At 49.9% G+C, this 20,624-nt stretch overlaps 9 protein-coding genes across 9 annotated transcripts; 4 read left to right on the forward strand and 5 right to left on the reverse strand.

The window, feature by feature from the left end:
- Window positions 1-530: 530 nt before the first annotated feature.
- N7447_005444 (WD40 repeat domain-containing protein) lies at window positions 531-2,223 on the reverse strand (the record flags this gene model as incomplete). Its single annotated transcript, XM_057229706.1, has 3 exons — window positions 531-1,406; window positions 1,465-1,628; window positions 1,689-2,223. The coding sequence occupies 3 exons, from the start codon at window positions 2,221-2,223 to the stop codon at window positions 531-533; spliced, it is 1,575 nt and encodes a 524-aa protein (XP_057084796.1).
- A 329-nt stretch (window positions 2,224-2,552) lies between these two features.
- Window positions 2,553-4,043, forward strand: N7447_005445 (inositol phosphosphingolipid phospholipase; the record flags this gene model as incomplete). The annotated part of the gene is made up of 1 exon (XM_057229707.1): window positions 2,553-4,043. One exon carries the CDS (start codon window positions 2,553-2,555, stop codon window positions 4,041-4,043), a length of 1,491 nt encoding a protein of 496 aa, XP_057084797.1.
- A 362-nt stretch (window positions 4,044-4,405) lies between these two features.
- thiA (thiamine thiazole synthase) lies at window positions 4,406-5,481 on the reverse strand (the record flags this gene model as incomplete). Its single annotated transcript, XM_057229708.1, has 2 exons — window positions 4,406-5,052; window positions 5,136-5,481. The coding sequence occupies 2 exons, from the start codon at window positions 5,479-5,481 to the stop codon at window positions 4,406-4,408; spliced, it is 993 nt and encodes a 330-aa protein (XP_057084798.1).
- A 1,021-nt stretch (window positions 5,482-6,502) lies between these two features.
- Window positions 6,503-8,356, reverse strand: N7447_005447 (putative MFS transporter; the record flags this gene model as incomplete). Its single annotated transcript, XM_057229709.1, has 6 exons — window positions 6,503-6,813; window positions 6,879-7,206; window positions 7,273-7,744; window positions 7,832-7,996; window positions 8,065-8,098; window positions 8,161-8,356. 6 exons carry the CDS (start codon window positions 8,354-8,356, stop codon window positions 6,503-6,505), a joined length of 1,506 nt encoding a protein of 501 aa, XP_057084799.1.
- Window positions 8,357-10,283: 1,927 nt separating this feature from the next.
- N7447_005448 (uncharacterized protein) lies at window positions 10,284-12,297 on the forward strand (the record flags this gene model as incomplete). The annotated part of the gene is made up of 3 exons (XM_057229710.1): window positions 10,284-10,319; window positions 10,396-10,656; window positions 10,723-12,297. 3 exons carry the CDS (start codon window positions 10,284-10,286, stop codon window positions 12,295-12,297), a joined length of 1,872 nt encoding a protein of 623 aa, XP_057084800.1.
- A 626-nt stretch (window positions 12,298-12,923) lies between these two features.
- N7447_005449 (Eisosome component PIL1/LSP1 family protein) lies at window positions 12,924-14,172 on the forward strand (the record flags this gene model as incomplete). Its single annotated transcript, XM_057229711.1, has 3 exons — window positions 12,924-12,928; window positions 13,172-13,679; window positions 13,762-14,172. 3 exons carry the CDS (start codon window positions 12,924-12,926, stop codon window positions 14,170-14,172), a joined length of 924 nt encoding a protein of 307 aa, XP_057084801.1.
- A 452-nt stretch (window positions 14,173-14,624) lies between these two features.
- pre2 (proteasome core particle subunit beta 5) lies at window positions 14,625-15,989 on the forward strand (the record flags this gene model as incomplete). Its single annotated transcript, XM_057229712.1, has 6 exons — window positions 14,625-14,756; window positions 14,950-15,057; window positions 15,140-15,295; window positions 15,362-15,410; window positions 15,477-15,586; window positions 15,644-15,989. 6 exons carry the CDS (start codon window positions 14,625-14,627, stop codon window positions 15,977-15,979), a joined length of 891 nt encoding a protein of 296 aa, XP_057084802.1. The 3' UTR covers window positions 15,980-15,989.
- Window positions 15,990-16,181: 192 nt separating this feature from the next.
- Window positions 16,182-17,618, reverse strand: N7447_005451 (Zn(II)2Cys6 transcription factor; the record flags this gene model as incomplete). The annotated part of the gene is made up of 1 exon (XM_057229713.1): window positions 16,182-17,618. The coding sequence occupies one exon, from the start codon at window positions 17,616-17,618 to the stop codon at window positions 16,182-16,184; it is 1,437 nt and encodes a 478-aa protein (XP_057084803.1).
- Window positions 17,619-18,048: 430 nt separating this feature from the next.
- On the reverse strand, window positions 18,049-19,785 carry N7447_005452 (glycoside hydrolase family 13 protein; the record flags this gene model as incomplete). Its single annotated transcript, XM_057229714.1, has 1 exon — window positions 18,049-19,785. One exon carries the CDS (start codon window positions 19,783-19,785, stop codon window positions 18,049-18,051), a length of 1,737 nt encoding a protein of 578 aa, XP_057084804.1.
- Window positions 19,786-20,624: the final 839 nt, after the last annotated feature.

Genomic DNA, 20,624 nt, shown 5'->3' on the forward strand with positions numbered 1-20,624 from the left:
ATATATACTTCTACAGGGCTCTCTTTGTTTTAAGATGAAAGTAAGCTTGTATTCTTTCGGATCAATTGATATATTGTTGCAAACAATGCGACCAGGTCTTGTAGGTCTGATTCCTTGCAGTTTTTGTTGTTTTCATATAGAGCCTATGCAGGAGCTCCCGGCCGCCCTGTCGACCAAAGGGGAAAATTGAATGTTGACGCAAGAAGAGTAGGGTAACAAGCTAGAAGATGGAATATTTTTACCGATTCTAAAACAGACTAAGTTTTGCTGTTTAATGTTATGAGCGAAATGTATGATCAAATTCTGAGTAATTACATTCGCTCGATATGTCAGATGTTCGAATGTGATGCAAGTATCAATTAGATGAAGTCACATGACTGATAATAAAAGTCCAAGCTGGAAGAACAGCCGGAAAACACAAATTGTCCATATGAGAATGACACCAGACGCCGGGGTATTTTCCTTTTCCCGAAAAGCAACCGCCTATGCAGAAAGAAAGAAAAATCGTTAGGTAGATGGCAGAGATCAGCTCATGCCATGGTCACATCCTCCGCAGTCGCATCTTCCGCCGGGGTGGCGGCAGTGGAAGACACAGCAGACACACCAGTCATGGCATTATCGCCATCTGCATCGTGGGCAGGGGTGTTGGTTTGCGAGTGGGACTGCGAGTGGGACTCGGGGGTAGGGGTGACACTACCGCTGAATGCATCATCGCCGTCGTCGTTTTCGCCTACTTCTTCCCACAAACGAACCGTCTTGTCCACCCCGCAGCTGACAACCATACGCTTGCCGTTTAGGGTACCAGTGTGAACACAAAGCACGGCGCCTGTATGTCCGTCAAGGCGCTGCAATATTTGCTTGCTCACAAGATCCCAGAAGAAGATAGAACCATCCTCACTGCCGCTGACGACGAAACATAGGGGCGGGTCGTAGATCCCATTTTGGGGCCCATAAGTACCGAAGCATCCCGACAAGCTGTATTTCGTGTTGACATGGCCTTGGAATGTCTTGAGGACACGGCTCTCAGCATAATGCCACATCCGAATGCAGTTATCCAGGGTCCAGGCCAAGACAAATTTGCCGTTGGGGGAGAACTTGACGCAAGTTGCAGGTGGGTTGTCCTCCATTACTAGGGTGCGGAGACACTGGCCGCTGTGGGTGTCCCAGACGCGAATAAGTCCATCCAGGGCGCATGAAACGATAAGGGTTCCATCATGCACAACATCGATACCGGCGACAGGATCGGAGTGGGCTGGAAGGGAGCGCATAACTTGGGCTCGGCGAACATCCCACATGAACACGGCCTCGTCGTAGGAACCGCTGACAAGGATGTTACCCTTCGGCGCGAATGCGATTTGATACACGTAGTTTTGATGGCCATCAAAGACCTTGGTGTGGGCCTTGAGCTGTATCTAAGCATTAGCAAGAGGCCCTAGGACATAATATGATAGAGGGGTTTCTTACAGTGTTCACGTTCCACAAGCGAATTGTTTTGTCGTCGGAACCAGTTGCGATCCATTCACCGTCAGGGGCCCAGGCAAGGGTGGAAATACCAGCGAGATGTCCTTCGAAGATGTGAATGAGTCTACCGCTCGCAGTGTCCCAGATCCTGACAGCTGCGTCCGCACCTGTTGTGCAAAGTCAATTCTCAAGTCATGTAGTAAGTAGATCATGAGCATAAGACGTACCAGCACTGGCAATCATAGAGCAATCCGGCGAGAATTGCACAGCTGAGACTCCACGTAGGTGACCATGCATGACAAATTTCTCCCTATAGTCCACATTGTTGGGAATGGAAGCGGCCACTGGAGTAGGAACAGGCGTCTCAGAACGATTGGACCAGTTGTCGGCGTCGTGAGCTTGGTCAATGTTTGAGCCAGGCACGTTGTCGTCAGGGAGATCATCCGATCCGCCCTGGGAATGGTCGTCACGCATGTTGGTGTGGGCGATTGGAGAAGGGCTTCGGTGACGTTTGCGCATGCGTGAGGAACGCCAGTATTCGTCGGCGTCCACAGCTAACTCGTCGGGGCTCTCAGATTCGCTGTAGAGACGTCCAGTCTTCTGTGGGCGCTGGGGGGTGAAAGCCTTTTGCATAGTCCAGCTGGCTCGGCGGCGCTCGGCTTCGTCGTGGTCGGAGCCTGCTGCGAGTTCATCGGCGGACGACTCAGCGGGTGATTGCGCGCGAGGATCTCGGCGTCGAGGTTTGGGGTTTACATGCTCCATTTTACAATAGCAACACGCAAAAGCATCCAAACAAATGATGCAAATACGCCGAAATTAGGAACAACTGCTAATTTCAAGCCTCGAAAACGAAAATCAATGGACGCGCCGCGAAGCACAATATCAAGGCGGTGTCGTGTTTTGCAGGCGGTGAGCGCGAGGGCAAGCTCTTGTTGGCCTGCGTCATACTAACTAAACAAGCACGTGGACCCGTGGACATTCAGCTGGAATATCGACCTCCGATCTTTGTTTGGCACTTCTTGAGCACTTCTTGGCCGATCAGAAACCCTAAACCGAGTCTTCAAAGCTCATTTCGGTCAATATATGATCCAATGGCTTGCTCTATCCCCTCAAAAGCCCCAAGCGACATCCGCATTCTCACGTTTAACTGCTGGGGTCTCAAATACATCGCGAAGTACCGCCATGAACGCATGTCGGAGATTGGGCGGCAGTTGGCAATAGCAAACCCGCCGCCGGAGATAGTCGGACTGCAAGAATGTTGGACACAGCAGGATTTTGAAAGCATTCGCGATCAGACACGACACATCCTGCCATATGGGAAATTCTATTACGGCGGCATATTTGGCGCGGGATTGGCGATTCTGTCAAAATGGCCAATCGAGGAAAGCAGCATGTTCGGCTACCCGTTGAATGGCCGGCCAACGGCATTTTTCAGAGGAGATTGGTTCGTGGGGAAAGGTGTCGCCAGCGCACGCGTTCGATTCGGCCCCGGTACTGCTGATGTCGCCGAGGTGTTCTGCACTCACCTACATGCTCCGTATGAGCGCGAACCGAATGATTCATATCTCTGCCACCGGACTGCACAGGCATGGGAGATCTCTAAGCTCATGCGTGGCGCTGCAGAGCGCGGTCATTTAGTCATCGGCCTAGGTGACTTCAATATGCTTCCTTCCTCGTTCGCCCACCGCCTCATCACCGCTCAGAGTCCCGTTCGCGATGTATGGCGCGAGCTGCACCCAGACTCGTCCCTCGCGGCGGCAATTGATCCTGTTGAAAAAGCACGGAATCTGCCTATTCCAACGGCCGAGTTCAATCTTGCTGAGAATGGAGCTACGTGCGACGGGTCGTTCAATACCTGGCGCTGGACTGAGGACATGCGCAAGCGCCTAGTCAAGGGTGAGGACATTGTTATTGACAAGGATACCCCAGACCCGCGTGGCAAACGCCTAGATTATATCTTCATCGGCGACGGTGGTTACCCGCCTGCGTTCCCGCCGTCTAGCTGGTCAGTCGAGTCGGTTCAAATCTCCATGACGCAGCGTCATCCCACTCTCCTCTGCTCGCTGAGCGACCACTTCGCCGTTGAAGCTGTCATTACCCGTTCGTCGGTACCGACATACCCTCCTTCCCAGTCCATAGACTCTGCTCCAGCCTCTCCCAATTCTCCTACCTTACATAGAACAACTTCAAAACCCGTCTCCCCCAATGCTGCGCTTTCCCCAGACACATACGACCATATCATTGACATGATTCACACATACGTGTACCGTGAACGCTCTCAGCGCCGTTGGCGTCTGGCGCATTTCCTAGTATCTATTGTGGTTTCTATTGGTTGTATGGTTGGGGTGTGGTGGGTTGGCAGCCGCACTTACATCGGATTCATTCTCGTCCTGGTCAGCACGCTCAACTTCGGCGCTGGGATTTTGGATGGTTTGATTGGTGGACTATTCATGTCGGGTGAGTTGCGTGCCTTGAAGGAGTTTGAGTGGGAGGTCAGAAATGCAAGAAGCTTGGTGGTTGCCGCTGAGGCAGGCGCAGACATTGCTTTGGGGGAAACGGAGAGAGATCACAAGGATGATTGATCTTTTTTTCACAAGCTGTTTGGTGGAAAGGGAATTAATTATTCCTAGGAGAGGTGGCTGGATTACATGATTTCTTCGTCTGTTTACATGTGTATATTTAACGCAAGCGTAGTATACTATATGCCCCTGGCTAGTCTTTCCTGGATTGGCAAACCTAATTCATAATTCGAAAACAAGATCAATTTCTCAAGATAAGATATTTGTCTACGGGCTTAAACAGAAGAGAATTGGCACGAAATGAGTGTGTGTATTTGTTAAGAAATCGTCATCATCAAAGTTATATGAGCCTCCACCGAGTCCACTAGCATCAAGCAAGAAGCAAGCAGAAACGACCAAGCGAGCCAGCACGAGAGAGTGCGAATTTACTCAGCACACTCGCGCTTACGGGTCTCAAAGACACGCAGAGTCTCCTCGGCAGCCTTGACACCGCTCATAACCATAGCGCCAAAAGTAGGGCCCATACGGTTAAAGCCATCGATCTCCGACAGCTCCATACCACCAATGATAAGACCCTTAGCGACCTCACGGGTGTTCTTAACAATAGCGTCCTCAGCCGCATTCATGTCGAGGCCACGCATGCCGCCCAGCTTGTCAATAGCGTTCATGGAGACAAGACGCTTAGCGCAGAAAGCGCCGAATGGCCCGTCGTGGCCAGTAGTGCTGACGATGATCGGAGCATTGATGGTGTTGGGGTCCATGCAGGAGTGGTCGTCGTGGTGGAGGGTGACGAGGGTCCAGTTGACGACGACACCGGCGAGGCGGATATCGTCGCCGTCTGGGCGGGTGATCAAGTCTTCGACGCAGGTCGCATTGAAGAGCTTGACGTTAGGGAAGGCGAGGACCTTTGACAGGAGCGTCGACGTGAACAGAGCGGCGTGCTTGACGACCACGAAGTTAGGGTTCGTGGGCTCTTCCTCGAAGGGCACGCCGAGCTCGGTCAGGAAGGCATCTGCAGGGCGTCGGAGGATCATGGCGCTGAAAAGCTGACCACCTAGCCAGGCACCACCACCTATATTGTATGTTAGTGATGCTGTATTGGGTGGAGGGCCGAGGTCTACAAGAGAGTGTCTGCTCGCATGGGACAGGACTAACCGGGCGACACAGAGGCCTCCACGATAGCGATCTTCAGGTCTGGTCGGGCCTTGGCGAGCACATAGGCAGTGCTCAGACCACAGGAACCAGCGCCGACGATGACAACATCGCTCTCGGCGTAGTTGTCCAGATCCTGGAAGTACCGCCGGGTCATGGCGCGCGAGACTTGGCTCTCGCGGATCGGGGCGAACTTGAACTCATCCCATTTGTTGCCGAACTGTTCAAGGAGCTTTGACTGGCCCTGACCGGTTAGGGTGGTGGTCACCGACTCGGGGACGATGACCTTGCCCTTGATGTCGGTAGGGGCAACAGTAGCAGGCTCAAACATGGCAGCAGGAGGAGACATAATGGTTCAGAGATCAAGTCGAAGATATGACTTTGTGCTTTGGTTAGTTTTGACTACTCTAGCTTAGGGGGATAGGAAGGGGGAGGGCATGATCCTTTCGCTGGTATTATCCAGATCAAGTTAAAGGCCGTATAATCTCAGAACGAACCCACGCCGAAGATGAATCCGATGTCTAGATGTATATCCAAACATTGAATTCACCACCGACGCAAGAACGAACACCGGCTCATCACCCAGAAGTTACCTGAGATACCTTGATCCCTGAGGGATAATATGCCCAGCCAAAGAGTATCCATGGCTCCCAAAGGAAGGGCAGTATGTACTTGTTTGGGATCTAAACAAATGTCAGCCCTGATATATGAAGTATATGGTAGTAGATAGTTACTGTTGTAATGTAAATTCGTCAGTGGATGGAAGAAAGAAGAGAAGAGAAGAGAAGAGGGGCAGCTCAACCTTATATGCACCCCCCACCATCCCTGGATATACTTTCTCCGACTCCCTCCGGTTTCCTCGGTGAGCTGTTTTCTTCGGTGAGCTACGTTGCACGAATGAGATCCAAGTGACGTTTGTAACTTTTCGAGCTGTTAGCTTCATGAGTGGCCGGAGCGTTCTGTTCCGGGTTCTTTGCCCCACGGAGGTTTCTAGTGCAACGTAAGGTAGCTACTAAATTCTATAGATGGGCTGTAGATGGGAACAAAGTATACTATTATACTGTGGGATGCTATCAATCTTGTCTAAACGTATAGGGTGTTTGGCAGTTGGTACATCGATGTACTGACGATCGACTACGATGGACCGCCACCTGGGCAGCATCGCAGAATGGGGTAGCATTGCATAATGGGAGCAATTATTACCGGGGATGAGATCCACCCACATTTGTGAATGCAATAGGAAATTCCGTATGCCTATATCTTTTTCGCTTCGAAGACCCTGTAGGCTTTCTGACATCATAGTCATCACAGCCTTCGATATGAAAACACAAGTGCAGAATATACAGGGATATATCTGCGAGACGCAAAAATCACAGCACAAAACGATAACTGGCACCGTAATTATCCTCCGCCACCGGGGTATTCACAGATTTTGTCGGGTCTTCAATGCGAGGCCCATACTTCTTGTCAAGGCGCCGGTTCTCCCATACCAGGAGCACACGCAGACTCAAAGCGAGGAGTGTAGTGAAGAACATAAAAGCAGCACATATTGCCATACCATTTATATACCTGGGGGCTTGATCATCTGGGAAAACATTGGTGCCCAGGAAAGGACCACACTGGCCGATCAGGTTGAGTAGAACAATACCTCCACCACGACGTGTATCTGAGCCCTGATTGTCTGTACAATACAGTCAGTAAAATGCCGACAGCAAATTGTACAACGTGATTAAGGAAATGACCCACTCAGAACCCAAGGCAGAATATTGGCGATCGAGGGGAAGATCCCACAGGCCGCCAAGAATACTCCAAAGTATCGAAAACCCACTGATGTGCAAGTCGCGCAAAGAATGTACCCCACACCACCGACCATTGATAAAGCCGCGATCATCAATCCACGTTGTTGTATGCGATCCGCCACCCAGGTGGTCGCGATCGTCGCTAGGAATGAGGCAAAGAATGGAGGTGCAGTGAGCCCCTGGGCGTTGATGGCTGTAAAGCCCATTTCCTTGAGAATGGTGGGTAGGAACACGGGGAGAGATGAGAAACTAACGTTACAGCTGAAGTACATCAACTAGGTAAACGGTTTAACATCAGCAAGTTCTTCGTACACTATACACAATGCTGATGTTTGACTTACTGCTGTAAGCCACGCTTTCACATCGAGAAGCGTCATGGCTAATTCCTTCCATTGGACCTTGCCCGTGCGATCCGTCTCACCGGATTGTTGCAGTGCACGCGCACGCGCAACATCCTTTTCTTCCGCAGTCAGGAACTTAGCGTCCAGCGGGCTATCTGGCAAATAGAACCAAGCCAGCACCGCAGCCGCGCAGACCGGAACACCCTCAACCAGGAACAGCAATCGCCAATTTGCCAACGAAGCATGTCCCGAAGTAATACCATAGGCCAAGGCACCGGCGAATGTATTTGCCAGCGGCGCGGCAGACAGGAACATACCGCATCGGAGACCCAGTTCGTGGCGGCGGTAGAAGAATGACAGCAGATAGGGCACACCGGGACCAAAGCCAGCCTCGAATGCGCCCATCAGGAACCGGAGTGCCATCATACCTTGCCAATTAGTGACCGCTGCCTGGCACGTTGCCATCAAGCCCCTTTCCATCGTTTGTCAGCTTATTGTTCATAGATTCATATACTTTGCAATTCCGGCTGGTTGACAGCATTGCATGTGGGATTCGTACCAGGAGAACACCACACAGGCGGCCCATTGGTGTGGTTTGACAATCTTCCACATCAGTGCTTGAAATTCAAACAATGTATATGAAATATAGAAGATTGTCAAGAGCCAGGCGTAGCTTTTTCCATCGAGGCCGAGGTCCACTTCCATGCCAGCGATTTTGGCATTACTATGGTTTATATTGTCAGCGGTTGTGCCATTGCACTTGCAAGTCCAAAGATCGTATCGCGGACTAACCCGATGTTACTTCGGTCGAGGAAAGCGAGGAGATCTAGCCACAGAAAGACATGGTTAGATTATACGTTCGTTTAATGTCTTGAGTTCGAAGCACACATAAAAATCCCAGTAAGGTTGGAACACGCCAGTCCAATTTCCTTACCACTCGACGCTCTAGTTCAGGGTCAATAGCCGGCAAGGTTACATTGGGCAGTTTCTCCTCGTGAGCGGGCACAGCAATTTTCTCAACATCTTCCTCCGGGGCTGCTTGGATTACATCTTCCGGTTGCTCCTGCTTTTGCAAGAAGCCCATGGTGAATTTGAGACGTCACAATGGACAATGGACAATATAATACTAGTCTGGAGGTAAAAAAAAAAGGGGGGGGGAGAGAGAGAAAGGACTCGGGCAGATCTCCGAGGGTTGGAGTCATACTCGTGGGGTGAAAGGAGAAAAAGAGCCAGATCGGCAGAGGTAGCACAGGAAGGTAATATGACCTCAGGTTATATTAATGATTGGTGGATCTGCAGAAACTATAATATCTATTGCTAAGACACGAAATTTTGAGTGGAGAATTGGAGAATAGAATGCGGAGGAATTGGCAAAAGCTTAGGTGGAGCTGCTTTTGAATGAGGTTGGGAAGTACATATGCACCCTTGCCGCTCTCTCAGTAAAGCTGAGCACGCCCACAACCACTTCGAGAGCCACAGTACTGGAAACATTTGTAATTCAGTACCTAAAACAGGTTCATTGACTATGACTAGAGACGCTGTACATATCTGGGCTTAAGATATTACCAAAACCTAGGATTCGACATTATAACCTAATAAACACTACCAATACTTCGGTATCGATCTATCCGGCACCCCACCTAGTAGGAGAATTACTAAGTGTCAACATGTAAAGTTGGTCGCGGTTATGACTGATCACCGCATCCCCCGAGGAGTAAGGTGGGTCTGTTAGCGAGGCAGTGAATATTATTGGTTCCTCATTGTCAAGATCAACCATTAGTGCGACTGGAAACTCCACCTAGCCCTCTATCAACTATCACGCTACTCAATCAGATTCATAAGAAAAGCTTAGTGCTAGGGTTAAGAATAGCATTGGTTGGCCTCAGCGGTGTTATGTAAGTGTAGAGGGACGGCTAACTAGTTAGTTAACTATGTAATTTAGTAGTTACTTATTGCTAATAACTCGAAGGAAATCGCAACCTGCGATCGAATACTCCTAGGTTCGGTCAGAATCACCGGCAATATAGGTCTTGTGTTTACTGATAGACCTGGCCGGAGGGTCCCTTTTTTTTCATAACGGGGGTGTAAAACACCATTGCTAAGCAGAAAATTATCTATTTAGGCCTAACTAGTTAGTTATTTATACCTCAAAATATTACATAAGAAGGTCCAAGGTCAAAATTTGGACCTTCCTGATGTCTTGGCGGGTCTAAATTGAGGGTGAGTGCCAGGTCTACTTACTGAGATGCCCTGAGCGTTCACTGTACCCTGAGCATTATTTGTATATTATTACTAATCATACACTGAGTGCTCACTGAGTGTCATCTGATTGTTTATTAAACAAAGTAAGGGCTCACCGAGTAGTAAACTATTCACTCTATGCTGTTAAATGCTCAGTGAACAGGACCCTGGGCGCCCTCATGAAGCGGCAGCATCCCGGTCAGGAAAATCCCGACCGCGGCCTAAAATCCGGTATATACTATTGCATATGTAGTTAGGTACTTTTACTTTATATGTATTCAAGGGGATGATAGTATGTTGCTTTTGTTGATCTTGAATCTTAACTGGGGTACGTTTTACCAATGTATTTAATAGAAAAAAAGTAGTAAGTTAGTTTGTCAAATGTGTAGAATAGTTACACGTTTTCTCATTTATCAATGTCCATTCAAATTTTCTTTAATTCCTTCTATGAACAGAGTATGCAAAAACATTCACTTATTGTCTACTATATAACTACACAAAATTACATAAATAAGGGATATAGACCTTTCAAACCCGAAAGACACATGAAAGATAATTGACGCCTGTAAATTCAGGTGTTGTGCATATCAGGTCTGTATCGGATACCGTATCAAAAATCTCCCGCGTAGTGTCGCGTTCATTGAACACCTCCATCCTTCATTGCTCTTGCCCTGTCTACCTCCATCGCATCCCAATTACCTCACTTGATCTGAAATTAATTTAATCATATCTTCCTAAAGTTGATTGCACTTAGCAATCAAGCCTCCAATATGGATGACCCGGCCACACGCATCCCGGGGCAGCTGGTAAGACCCCAACAACTTCCTATGTTGATTGACTCATGATCTGTACCCCCCACTAATCTTGTCGCAATCATGATAGCTCCCGCACATGCACCTGGTTTCGCGCAACCGGTACCCTAGCATGCATATGATGCCCTCCGAGACCGCTGTCGAGTATTTGACGAGCGCACCCCGGATCTGCCAAACCCAGCCAATGCATTGGACATTCTTAGATGGTCCCCCGGATGGTACTGTCATGCTTACATGGCAGCCACAAAACCACCTAGGCAATAATTTTGCTAGTGATGGCTATATCTGGGCCGATCAGGAACAGGCCTTTACCTTTGAATCTCGTGGCTATGTATGTTTCCTGCGACAAAGCTTCCCTTACTCTATGTGGGCTCCATTCTAATACCTGAGGATACAGACCGTCGAGATGTACCTTCACCGAAGCGGTTTCCACCCTCCCAATGAGCCCGTGGCGACCCACTGCCGCAAGCGCTACCGCATTACCTCTTCCAAAGTACCGAATGCTCCCCAACCCGACCCATCACTATGGATTGTGCACTACACCCGTGCGGCGCCGCAGGATCACGCGCCTGCAAACCGGATCCAAGTTACACCCCAAATCCAGGGCATGATGGGCCAGCGCCGCTTCCTTCAGAGCCAAGGGCAATTGGCCCGCAAGGACTTTTTGCTTCATGATCGCAACAGCTGGCCGGTTATCAATTTCCCGCAAATGACTCCACAGAACTTTGCTCAGCCCGGTGCTTTTCCGGCTGCTGCGCCTCGCGGACCTGGTTTCTATGCCCCCCAGGGTCATCCAGGTGCAGTTGCGCCCAATGCACCCGTGGCCAAAGGGCCACGCGGACACCGTGCGCCGTCGGCGGCCCTCGCTTCTGCAACAGCTGATTTTGCTATTGAAGATGAGGACGTCTCCAGTGGTGACGCTATGGATCTATTGACGCCCCGCGATGTCAGCAAAATGCGATACCAGCAGCATCACGAGTGGATGGAGGAAATCTTCGCGTCGCCATACAGTATTTCACAAATCACACCAGTTTCTTTGGGCCTAGGCCGAAAGGGAGAGCTCGAGTCCCTGACCGCAGGTTTCTTCGATGCTCCTGTTGGAACACCTGGTGGGGAAGGCCAGGAGGCGGGCGACGCCCCGCAAGCTAACAAGATGGAGCCGGCCAAGGCAAAGGAGTTTGCTGAGCGGGTCTCTAAAAAGGTGGCGGACATGACCGCCGAGATCGAAAACTTGAAGAAGCAACATGCCCGCCGGATGCAACGTTTCAACCGAACCTCATTGCTCAAGGATGCCGAGTTGCGCCTCCGAGAGTCTGCTGCTGACCCGACCGAAAAGGGCCCGGAGATTTGGAGACTGGAGGGCCGAGTGGTTATTCCAACGGAGGATGAAACCCCACAATTGGATTACATTGAAGATAAGGCCAAATACAGGGTTGACGAGGTAGTCCGGGAAGTTGAGACTGCCTGGAATAAACAAATCGTTGCCGAGCCCAAGGTATCCTGTGTCGAGAAGGGTGGTTTACTGGAGAAGATTGAACCCGAACACAAAGACGAGCCTGACTCGTTTACCAATGATATGGTCATGGACGACGATTCCCACCTACTCAACCAGTTTGGAAGCCCAGGAGTTGGTGCAGGCGTAGTCTCAGGCGTTTCTGTCAATGGACAACCAATCCACGGCGCTGATATGTCCGGTGATGTTGACATGGATTTGGGCGACCAGCTCCACGGTGGCACCAATGGCCAGACCAACGACTGGGTGATGGTGAACAATGAGGCCAAAGATCATGGGCCGGTCGGTGAAGACTTCGACTTTACCAACATCGACAGTGCCGGGGATGCTTTGGCGGCTTATAGCGAGCAGAACGATGGGCTTGACTTGCCAGACCTAGAGAACTCGGCGTTTGGTGACGCATTCCATGCATCTGACAACGAACACTCACACAACCCCGATACGGATGACATTTCCTAGTCTGCCCTAAGATCTTTCCATACGAAAGGGGGGGGGGCGGTGTTTATTTTTTTTAACGAATGAATCTGCGGATCAGTCATTCTGATCTGTTCCAGGCGTTGCGGGGTCTGAATTTATGCAGGGTGCTTTAGCTGGTTGTGTACCATCAGATGGCCAGGGGAGATTCTTTATTTCCTCTGGCTTAGCGAATTTCTTTTTTTTTTTCTCGCCTCGAATTGAGAGGATAGAGGGTGGGATCTCATGAATTTAATCCCTATTTTTCATCGTATCTTCCGCCGTAGGATTGATCGAATCAAATATCTCCCAATTAGGAAGGTAGCAATTGCGTCCACGCATAGTCAGAATCTGAAAATAAAGAGACAATTCTCTTTTCCATGATTATGACATGTACCTATATCTATGAACCTTGGAAGTGCATATAGCATTGTAATCAACTAACAAGTCTCTGGGGCTCTGTGGATCGGGAAGTGGAGAATGACGATCAGCCCAGGGCTAGATACTTTCCAAGGTCACTCAAAACTTATATAGACCATCACCACTCAGGATTATTCTACAGCATTAAGCTTAGTATTTCCGCAATCGGACAAGGTGATGTGCATGAATTCGACATCCGCCCCTCCCCGTTCATGACGTCAGCCGGGACTATACTTCCTCTCTGACAAAAAGAAAAGAGAGAAGAGAATAGGGTTCGAGCATATCGTCATCTATAGGAAGGTGCCACATGACTTTCCATTGCCTCCCTATAGATTCAGCTTTCTCAATTTCTCGTCTTAACATCCTCCCAATCCTAGCTTGTATTGAACCATATCTACACAAGAGACAAGATGTACGTATTCTACATTCTATAACCTCTCACTTTGACTAAACCAACTAGGAACCGCAACCTTTCATTCCGATCGCGCAAAGAGCCGCCTGCCAACCGGCAGCGGTTCAACATCTCGACCCTCCGTGGGATGCAAGCGCCGGAGCTTAGTCGCAAGATGACCAAGCTGATCAAAAGCGAGAACACCGCTATCGGTGCCCACGAAGCTGCCGGCCGTGAGCGCGTCTCGATCGCCGCCCAGCTCTCTGAATGGGGAGAGTCGACTGAAGACGACAATGTCTCCGACATCTCCGACAAGCTCGGTGTCCTGCTTGCCGAGATAGGCGAGCAGGAAGACAGCTTTGCGCAGAACCTCGAGGACTACCGTAGTATCCTGAAGCAGATTCGCAACATGGAGGCCTCGGTTCAGCCATCGCGCGAGCAGCGTCAGAAGGTCACCGACGAGATTGCCAAGCTCAAGTACAAGGATCCCAGCAGCCCACGTCTGGTTACGCTGGAGCATGAGCTTGTCCGGGCTGAGGCTCAGAACTTGGTTGCTGAGGCGCAGCTGTCTAATATCGTACGTTTGATCCTGATTTCGCTCTGTTCTTATGTAATGTGTAAAGTTGGTTCCGACTGGCTAATGTTTATCTCATCTGCAGACCCGGCAAAAGATCAAGGAGGCCTATGATATCCATCTGGCGGCCGTTATTGAGCGCGCCGAGAAGCAGACTATTCTGGCTCGTCACGCTCGTCGTCTGCTCCACTACATTGATGACACTCCTGTTGTCCCTGGTGATGCACGCCAGGCGTATGACCATGAGCTCTCGGCACGCCAGGTTCTCGAGGATGCTGAGAATGATCTCCGTGATTGGGAACCCAGCGTCGAGCCTATCGGCTCCTCCACCGAGCGGGAGTCTCGGGCTCAGGCTAATGGCGTCAATGGACTCGAGGATGTGTCAGAACAGCAGTCGGATGTTCTCGAGAATGTCTCTGTGACTGAGGGTTTCACCGAACCAGTGGGAAGCGGTGCGCTGCCCGCGAAGATGGTGGTCGAGCCTACCTCTGCTTGATCGATTCCTTCTCAAAGGTCCAGTGATGTCCTTTTTAGTTCGATACGGACATACTTCAGCTGTTATGTGTAAACTCGATTCCTCGCCTCAGATTAGGCACCAAACGGTGCAGGTGTTTTCGGGAAGGCGTTGGCACTGAACATGGGGGGTCTATACTCAGGAAATATGCAAATTGTGTATTGCAAAGTTTAATTCGCTAATTCGTTAATTCATTAATTCAGTCTTTTATCTTCTTCTCTTTCCAAAATGATAATAATATAATATCAAACAGAGTATCAAATCGCGATTTTGTAGTAGATAATTCACGTGACCATAGGCGCCAGAGTGACGCGGAAACCCCGAGCTCCAGCGGAGCTTCAACCATCGCTCGACTGTCTCACCAGAATCCCTTTCACGTCTTCCCAGCATCTTTTTTCTAATTTTCCCCTTATTTTCTTCCACTTCATCACACAATGGATAAGCTTGTTTCCCAATACTCGCGCGCTCCCCATCAGAATGAGATGTACTCAGAGCAAGAGCAGCAGGACCTCACTGCGAGCGTTCCTCCACTTTCGCTGAAGTTCAGCCTTCCTCCTGTCGACAACGTGAGTTCCCGATGAATATCGTTGCAGATTCTTTTTGCTCTGGATGGCGGTTTGGCCGGGGGATGGATGTCTATCCTGACGTCAACCTAAGATGTGCTGTCATCACAGCTATGCCCAAGATAACCGCCAACCAGAACCTATCTATGATTGAAACAAATGAAATAATGGACTGACACTGGTTTCCTTTATCTAGCACTCTGCTTTCTTACGTGCCATGACCGATGACCACTCCAATCCCAGCTGTCCTATCAAGCTCGCTCACGGCACAACAACTCTGGCCTTCCGATTCCAGGGTGGTATCGTACGTTGTCCTCCTATCTTTCGATTCTATCTTGGTTTTCTTGATTTTGGAGCATGTTGTGCTGATTGATATATTGAGATAGATCGTGTGCACCGATTCACGAGCAACAGCCGGCAACTGGATTGCCAGTCAGACAGTCAAGAAGGTCATTCCTGTATCGCGGTTGAGCCGAGGTGAGGACAAGAAGACAAATGAGCCGACGCCAGGTCTTCTGGGAACGATGGCCGGTGGTGCAGCTGTAAGTTTTGACCACAAGTGATGGTGTGGTGGACGTTGGTTGCTGATGATTGTTGCGAATTGCCAGGATTGCCAATATTGGTTGCGGTATCTGAGTCAGCAGTGCACTCTGCATGGTAAGCCAGCTCGATTCTTGATATTTTCAGGAAGTGGAAGGACAATGCTGATGAATTTCCATCTAGAAATCCGACACAAGCGCCGTATCACTGTTGCGGCCGCATCGAAGATTCTTGCCAACCTCACTTACGCCTACAAGGGATACGGACTTAGCATGGGAACTATGTTAGCAGGAGTACGTCCCATACATCATTCATAGCCATGGTGTTCGGAGACTGACAATGATCTCTAGATGACGCCCCAAGAAGGACCCGCCCTGTACTACATTGATTCCGACGGCACCCGCCTCCCCGGTAACCTGTTCTGTGTTGGATCCGGTCAGACTTTCGCCTACGGTGTGCTGGACGCCGAGTACAAATACGAGCTGACTGAGGAGGAGGCATTGAACCTCGGCCGTCGGGCCATTCTGGCTGCCATGCACCGTGATGCCTACTCCGGTGGTTTCATTAACCTGTACCACGTCAAGGAAGAGGGATGGGTGCACCACGGATTCGATGACATGAACCCTATCTTCTGGAACACAAAGCTCGAGAAGGGCGAGTTCTCTAACGTGACATCTGCGTTGTAAGCGGGTCTAGAGGAATGATTTTTGTGTGTAATATTGATATCAATATGTCATTGGATTATGCTTAGGTTTCAAGTGTCAACACTGGTTTCAACTTATATGCTGCTGTTCAGTTGGATGGCAATCTGCTAAACACACGCTCCATCTCAAATTAGTAGTCCTGTCTTTCGCCTGGCCCCCTTGCCAGAATATCTCTGACCTCCAACTAAACAGCCAACTGCATAGCCACCTCAATATGTGGAAACCTCCCCCTAATCAATCGAAACTTATCCAACAGAATATCCTTCGGCATAACCTGCAAATTGTGAAATGAAAGCACAACACCCTGCATAAACACAATATCATCAATGCGACTCGTCGTCTCCTCCCTAGTCGCCTGCGGTACATGAATCACCACATCAGCAATAGTATTAATAATCTCCAACAACTTGCTAATCATCGACGATCCATGCATACGAATCGTATTCTGCGAGATCTTCGTCAAAAACTGCCTGAGCTGACTCGACAATCTCAGCGGCATCTCCAGCTCCAACGACGGACACGACGCATGCGAACTAAGCAAACAATTCGACATGGCCATCTGCCATAACAGAGTCCTCATCCACTGCCTCGTAATAACCAAATCTGCCTGCTGCAACTCCGACAGCGCCGAAACCTCCACCTCCCACAATGCATCATCTAGCTCGCGGTGTTTCCGCTCAACCCAAGACGCAGTCACCTGTGTACGGTCCCCAATCCACAAACTGATAAAAGACGTATCTAGCATGCAGAACGTCTTGATCACCTGCGTCCAGCCTTGCTGGATGCCAATGCCCACGGACGAGTCGTCTTCGGGGTACTGCGTGTGCGGGGGCAGCATCGCCGGAGTGAAATTCACGATTGACATGAATCGCTCGTGGATGAAACATTGCCAATACAGTCTTTGGCGTCGGGCTCGTTCTGCCGTGCTGAGGCCAACGTTGACAGTTTTGTCGTCGATGCGAAGCATCTGGATCATGCTGATTGCTTCGCGCAGGTAGAAGAAGCCCAGGTCGTAGTGGCCCAGGCTCATGGCGCACATCTGGATGAAGACGCTTGTTGTGGCGCGGAGAATTGAGGGTCGGAAGCCTATTACTAGTGGTTGTTGGGTTTCCACGGACTGGCGCATTAGGTCAGTTATTTGAGTTGATATTGGTGGAGTGCTGGATGCGGTGACTTGGGAGGACCGGGTTAGGTCCAGGGTGACTGCGGTGAAGGCGTAGATGAAGGCTGCGTGCTCTCTTTCGTTCATTTTCGATATTGACAGACGCACTTCTGTGTCGGTGATGAGTGGGCTGAAGGGATATACATAGGTCATGTAGGCTGGTATTAGGCTTTCAAAGTACGAGGTCGGTAGTTGGAGTGAGGCTACAGGTGCCAGTGGAGGAGAGAGGAGTGGCGTCAGAGTGGTTGTTTTGGTGTTAGCGCTCTTGTATTTCGAGATAACGGCTCCTCGGCGTAGTGAATGTTTTCTTGATCGCAATGAACGGTTCTCTGTGTAGGTGCAGAGGAGATCGAGGTGCTCGCATTGCTGACATCTTTGCTGGCCGTTGCAGCGAACCTTGCGACGGTTACATGGGTCACACGCTTTAGGGACTCGCGACTGGGAAGTTGGACTAGCCATTTTCTCTGGGGTCTCAAGGGGTCAGGGGTAGATCTGTTGATGTTTAGTCGAAACATGTACTTCTTTTCCCCGCGTCGTTGGGGCCTTGGCAATTCGTCCTCTTAGCGCCACGGGCTTATTCTCCGCGGACTATATTCGGGAATTATAGAAAATGAACATGTGAGACTTACTTAGGTAGGTCTACCCCGTCGATTTATGCACTAATTAAAAGCTTGGTAAGATTAGAATCCGGGGTGAACTGGGGTGAACTGGGGTGAACCTAGAGTGCGTAGTGGCTTACTAGGTATATATATACTAGGACGTTTACGTCGAAGATTGAATATACAAATTTGACCTGAATCATTCAAAGAGTGTAATTGATTGTAATCTGCCGTAATGTCCTCTATTGGACGTTGACTATGAGGTATCTAACCAGTAGTATATCCCAGCCCTAAACCAAAAAGACTCTTCCTTCAAACGCCTCCAAGTCCTCCTTGGGTTCATCTACATTGCCAACCAACAATTTCCAATTCTCGCTCTTTACAGAATCCGGTTTCTCGAACTTCTGTGTAGTGTCCGAGAAGTTAAGAACCACCAAAATAGTCCGGCTGTGAGCTGTCTTGGTATAGGTGAAGACACTCTGATTTGGCTCGTCGAGAATATCAAACTCTCCAAAGACGAGTAGGTCGGCATACTCCTTGCGCAGCTCATTCATCTGTTTCCAGAACGAAAGAACAGAAGATGAATCTTTCTCCTGGAGCTTCACATTGATCTCGGGGTAATTGTCATGCGGGCGCATCCACGGCTTTGCCGAGGAGGCCGGTGAAAAGCCCGCATTAGCTTCAGCACTCCACTGCATGGGGAGTCTGGAGTGATCTCTCGCCAAATGCTGCAGAGAATCCATGGCCGTGCTCAATGCAACTGGATCATCGCCAGACAATTTGGCTGTCATTCGGTAGTAGTTGGTGCTATCGATATCTTTGTATTCATCAATCGTCCACTCCCGGGGCGCATTCACCATTCCAATCTCTTGACCCTGGTAGATAAACTGGGTGCCGGAAAGTGTACCTTGCATCATGGCAAGCATCTTTGCAGACCGAACCCTGAACTCGGGTGTCTTATCAGAGCCGAACCGACTCACAGAGCGGCCCTGATCGTGGTTCTCCATGAACACTGTCGTCCATGCATCGGTGCCCTTGAGAAGATCTTGTGTGGACTTGATGGCGGCTTTCAATTCTCGTAGATTCCATCCCGGGAAATTGGTCAGGAACTTATAGTCCTTGCCCTGACCGAGGTCCACGAGATCGAATTGGAAGACCATACTCAGCTGCTTCTCAGCTGCTGAGACAAAGCGCAGAACACCGTCCACGGTATGTGTGTTTGGCAGTTCGCCAACGGTCATTGCATCGTATTTGGAAAGCACCTCGTTCATCTCGCCTATGTACTCGTGAATGCGAGGACCATTGCAGAACAGATCGAAAGCAGGCTGTGTATCGGACTTTGGGTCAAGGATTGGAGCATTGGCATACTCGGGGTGCTTGCTGTACATGTTGACTGTGTCGACGCGGAATCCATCCACGCCCTTCTGCAGCCAGAATTCCATTGCAGACTCGTAGATTTCCTTGCGAGTCTCGGCATTCTCCCAGTTGACATCGGGTTGTTCAACACAGAACAGATGGAGATAATACTCCTCTGTTTTCTCGTCCCATTCCCACGCACTACCTCCGAAAATGCTGCGCCAGTTGTTGGGCGGCTGACGGTTTCCATTGGCGTCGTATTTCGCTGGCTTCCAGATGTACCAGTCGCGCTTGGGGTTTGTCTTTGAAGAGCGGGAATCTTTGAACCATTGGTGCTGGTCTGAGGTGTGATTCACCACCAAGTCCAGGATAATTCGAAGTCCTCGCTTGTGGCATGCATCGATGAGGGTCTCCATATCCTCCACAGTACCGTATGGGCCATACACACTTTGGTAGTCGGAAATGTCATAGCCCATATCAATCTGTGGGCTGTCATACATGGGACACAGCCAGACTACATCGACACCAAGGCTTGTGATGTAATCAAGGGAGGAGATAATGCCTGGGATGTCGCCAATGCCATCGCCATTGGAATCTTTGAAGCTGGCGGGATATATTTGGTAGATGATGGAATTTTTCCACCACTTTTCGCCCACTATAGCAGGAGACATGGTGAATGTGTAAGGGATTGCACAAGGGATGGTAACAGAAGATCAAAGACAGCTCCAACATAGGAGAACTCGAGGAGGCTATATATATGTGCCTAAAGCATTCAATTTTAGATAATCATTGCACTGCCTACTTTGGTATCGACGATGGAGTCCAGGCTTCTCATAGAGGGAGGGCCATGGTGTTCATTGACTCGATGTCGGGCCGACTGTCGTTATTTGCAGTATCTTGTGCCATACATTTTGTCGGGGTTTGCTTTTAGTGCATGGTTGGTGTTGTTTCAGTCTGTTGGCGATTTCCACTTATTTCCACTCAATCGCACGATCCGGGGGGCATGCCGAGCATTCCAACCGTCTGGGCCATGTGAAATGCCGACGATCTCCAGCCGATTCGTCTCTTTTCCGGGCCTAACTGACCTTCGTTAGATCGACAAAATTGAGGGGGAAAGGGGTATGTCGGGCCGATCTTTCACCAATCACCTGACGATATTCCCCCGGCTTCCTCTAACTCGTTTGAGAGAAGCGACAGCCCTAAGACAGTTTAGGATAGCCTGAGAACAACCCAAGACAACCAATACGAAAATGGCTGGAGGAAAACGCCCATGCGGGACGTTGGCAAAGCGAATGAAGATGCACAAATGCCTCTTCATCCCTCTCCGGCCCGACAGCAGTCCAATCATGACTCTCTCAGAAAATCCGGGGATAGTGGGCTGACCCGACATACCCCGTGCAGATAAACCGGGGAAAGATCCTCCACGCCACTATTCCCGCTCGCTGAAAGGATTAAACAAGGATTAAACTCGACGGACAAGTGGGCCAATCGAACCCCAGTCCCGTCCTCG

This window comes from Penicillium robsamsonii (genome assembly GCF_028829455.1).
Source record: "Penicillium robsamsonii strain IBT 29466 chromosome Unknown utg000003l_segment0_segment0, whole genome shotgun sequence".
Classification (NCBI taxonomy): Eukaryota; Fungi; Ascomycota; class Eurotiomycetes; order Eurotiales; family Aspergillaceae; genus Penicillium; species Penicillium robsamsonii.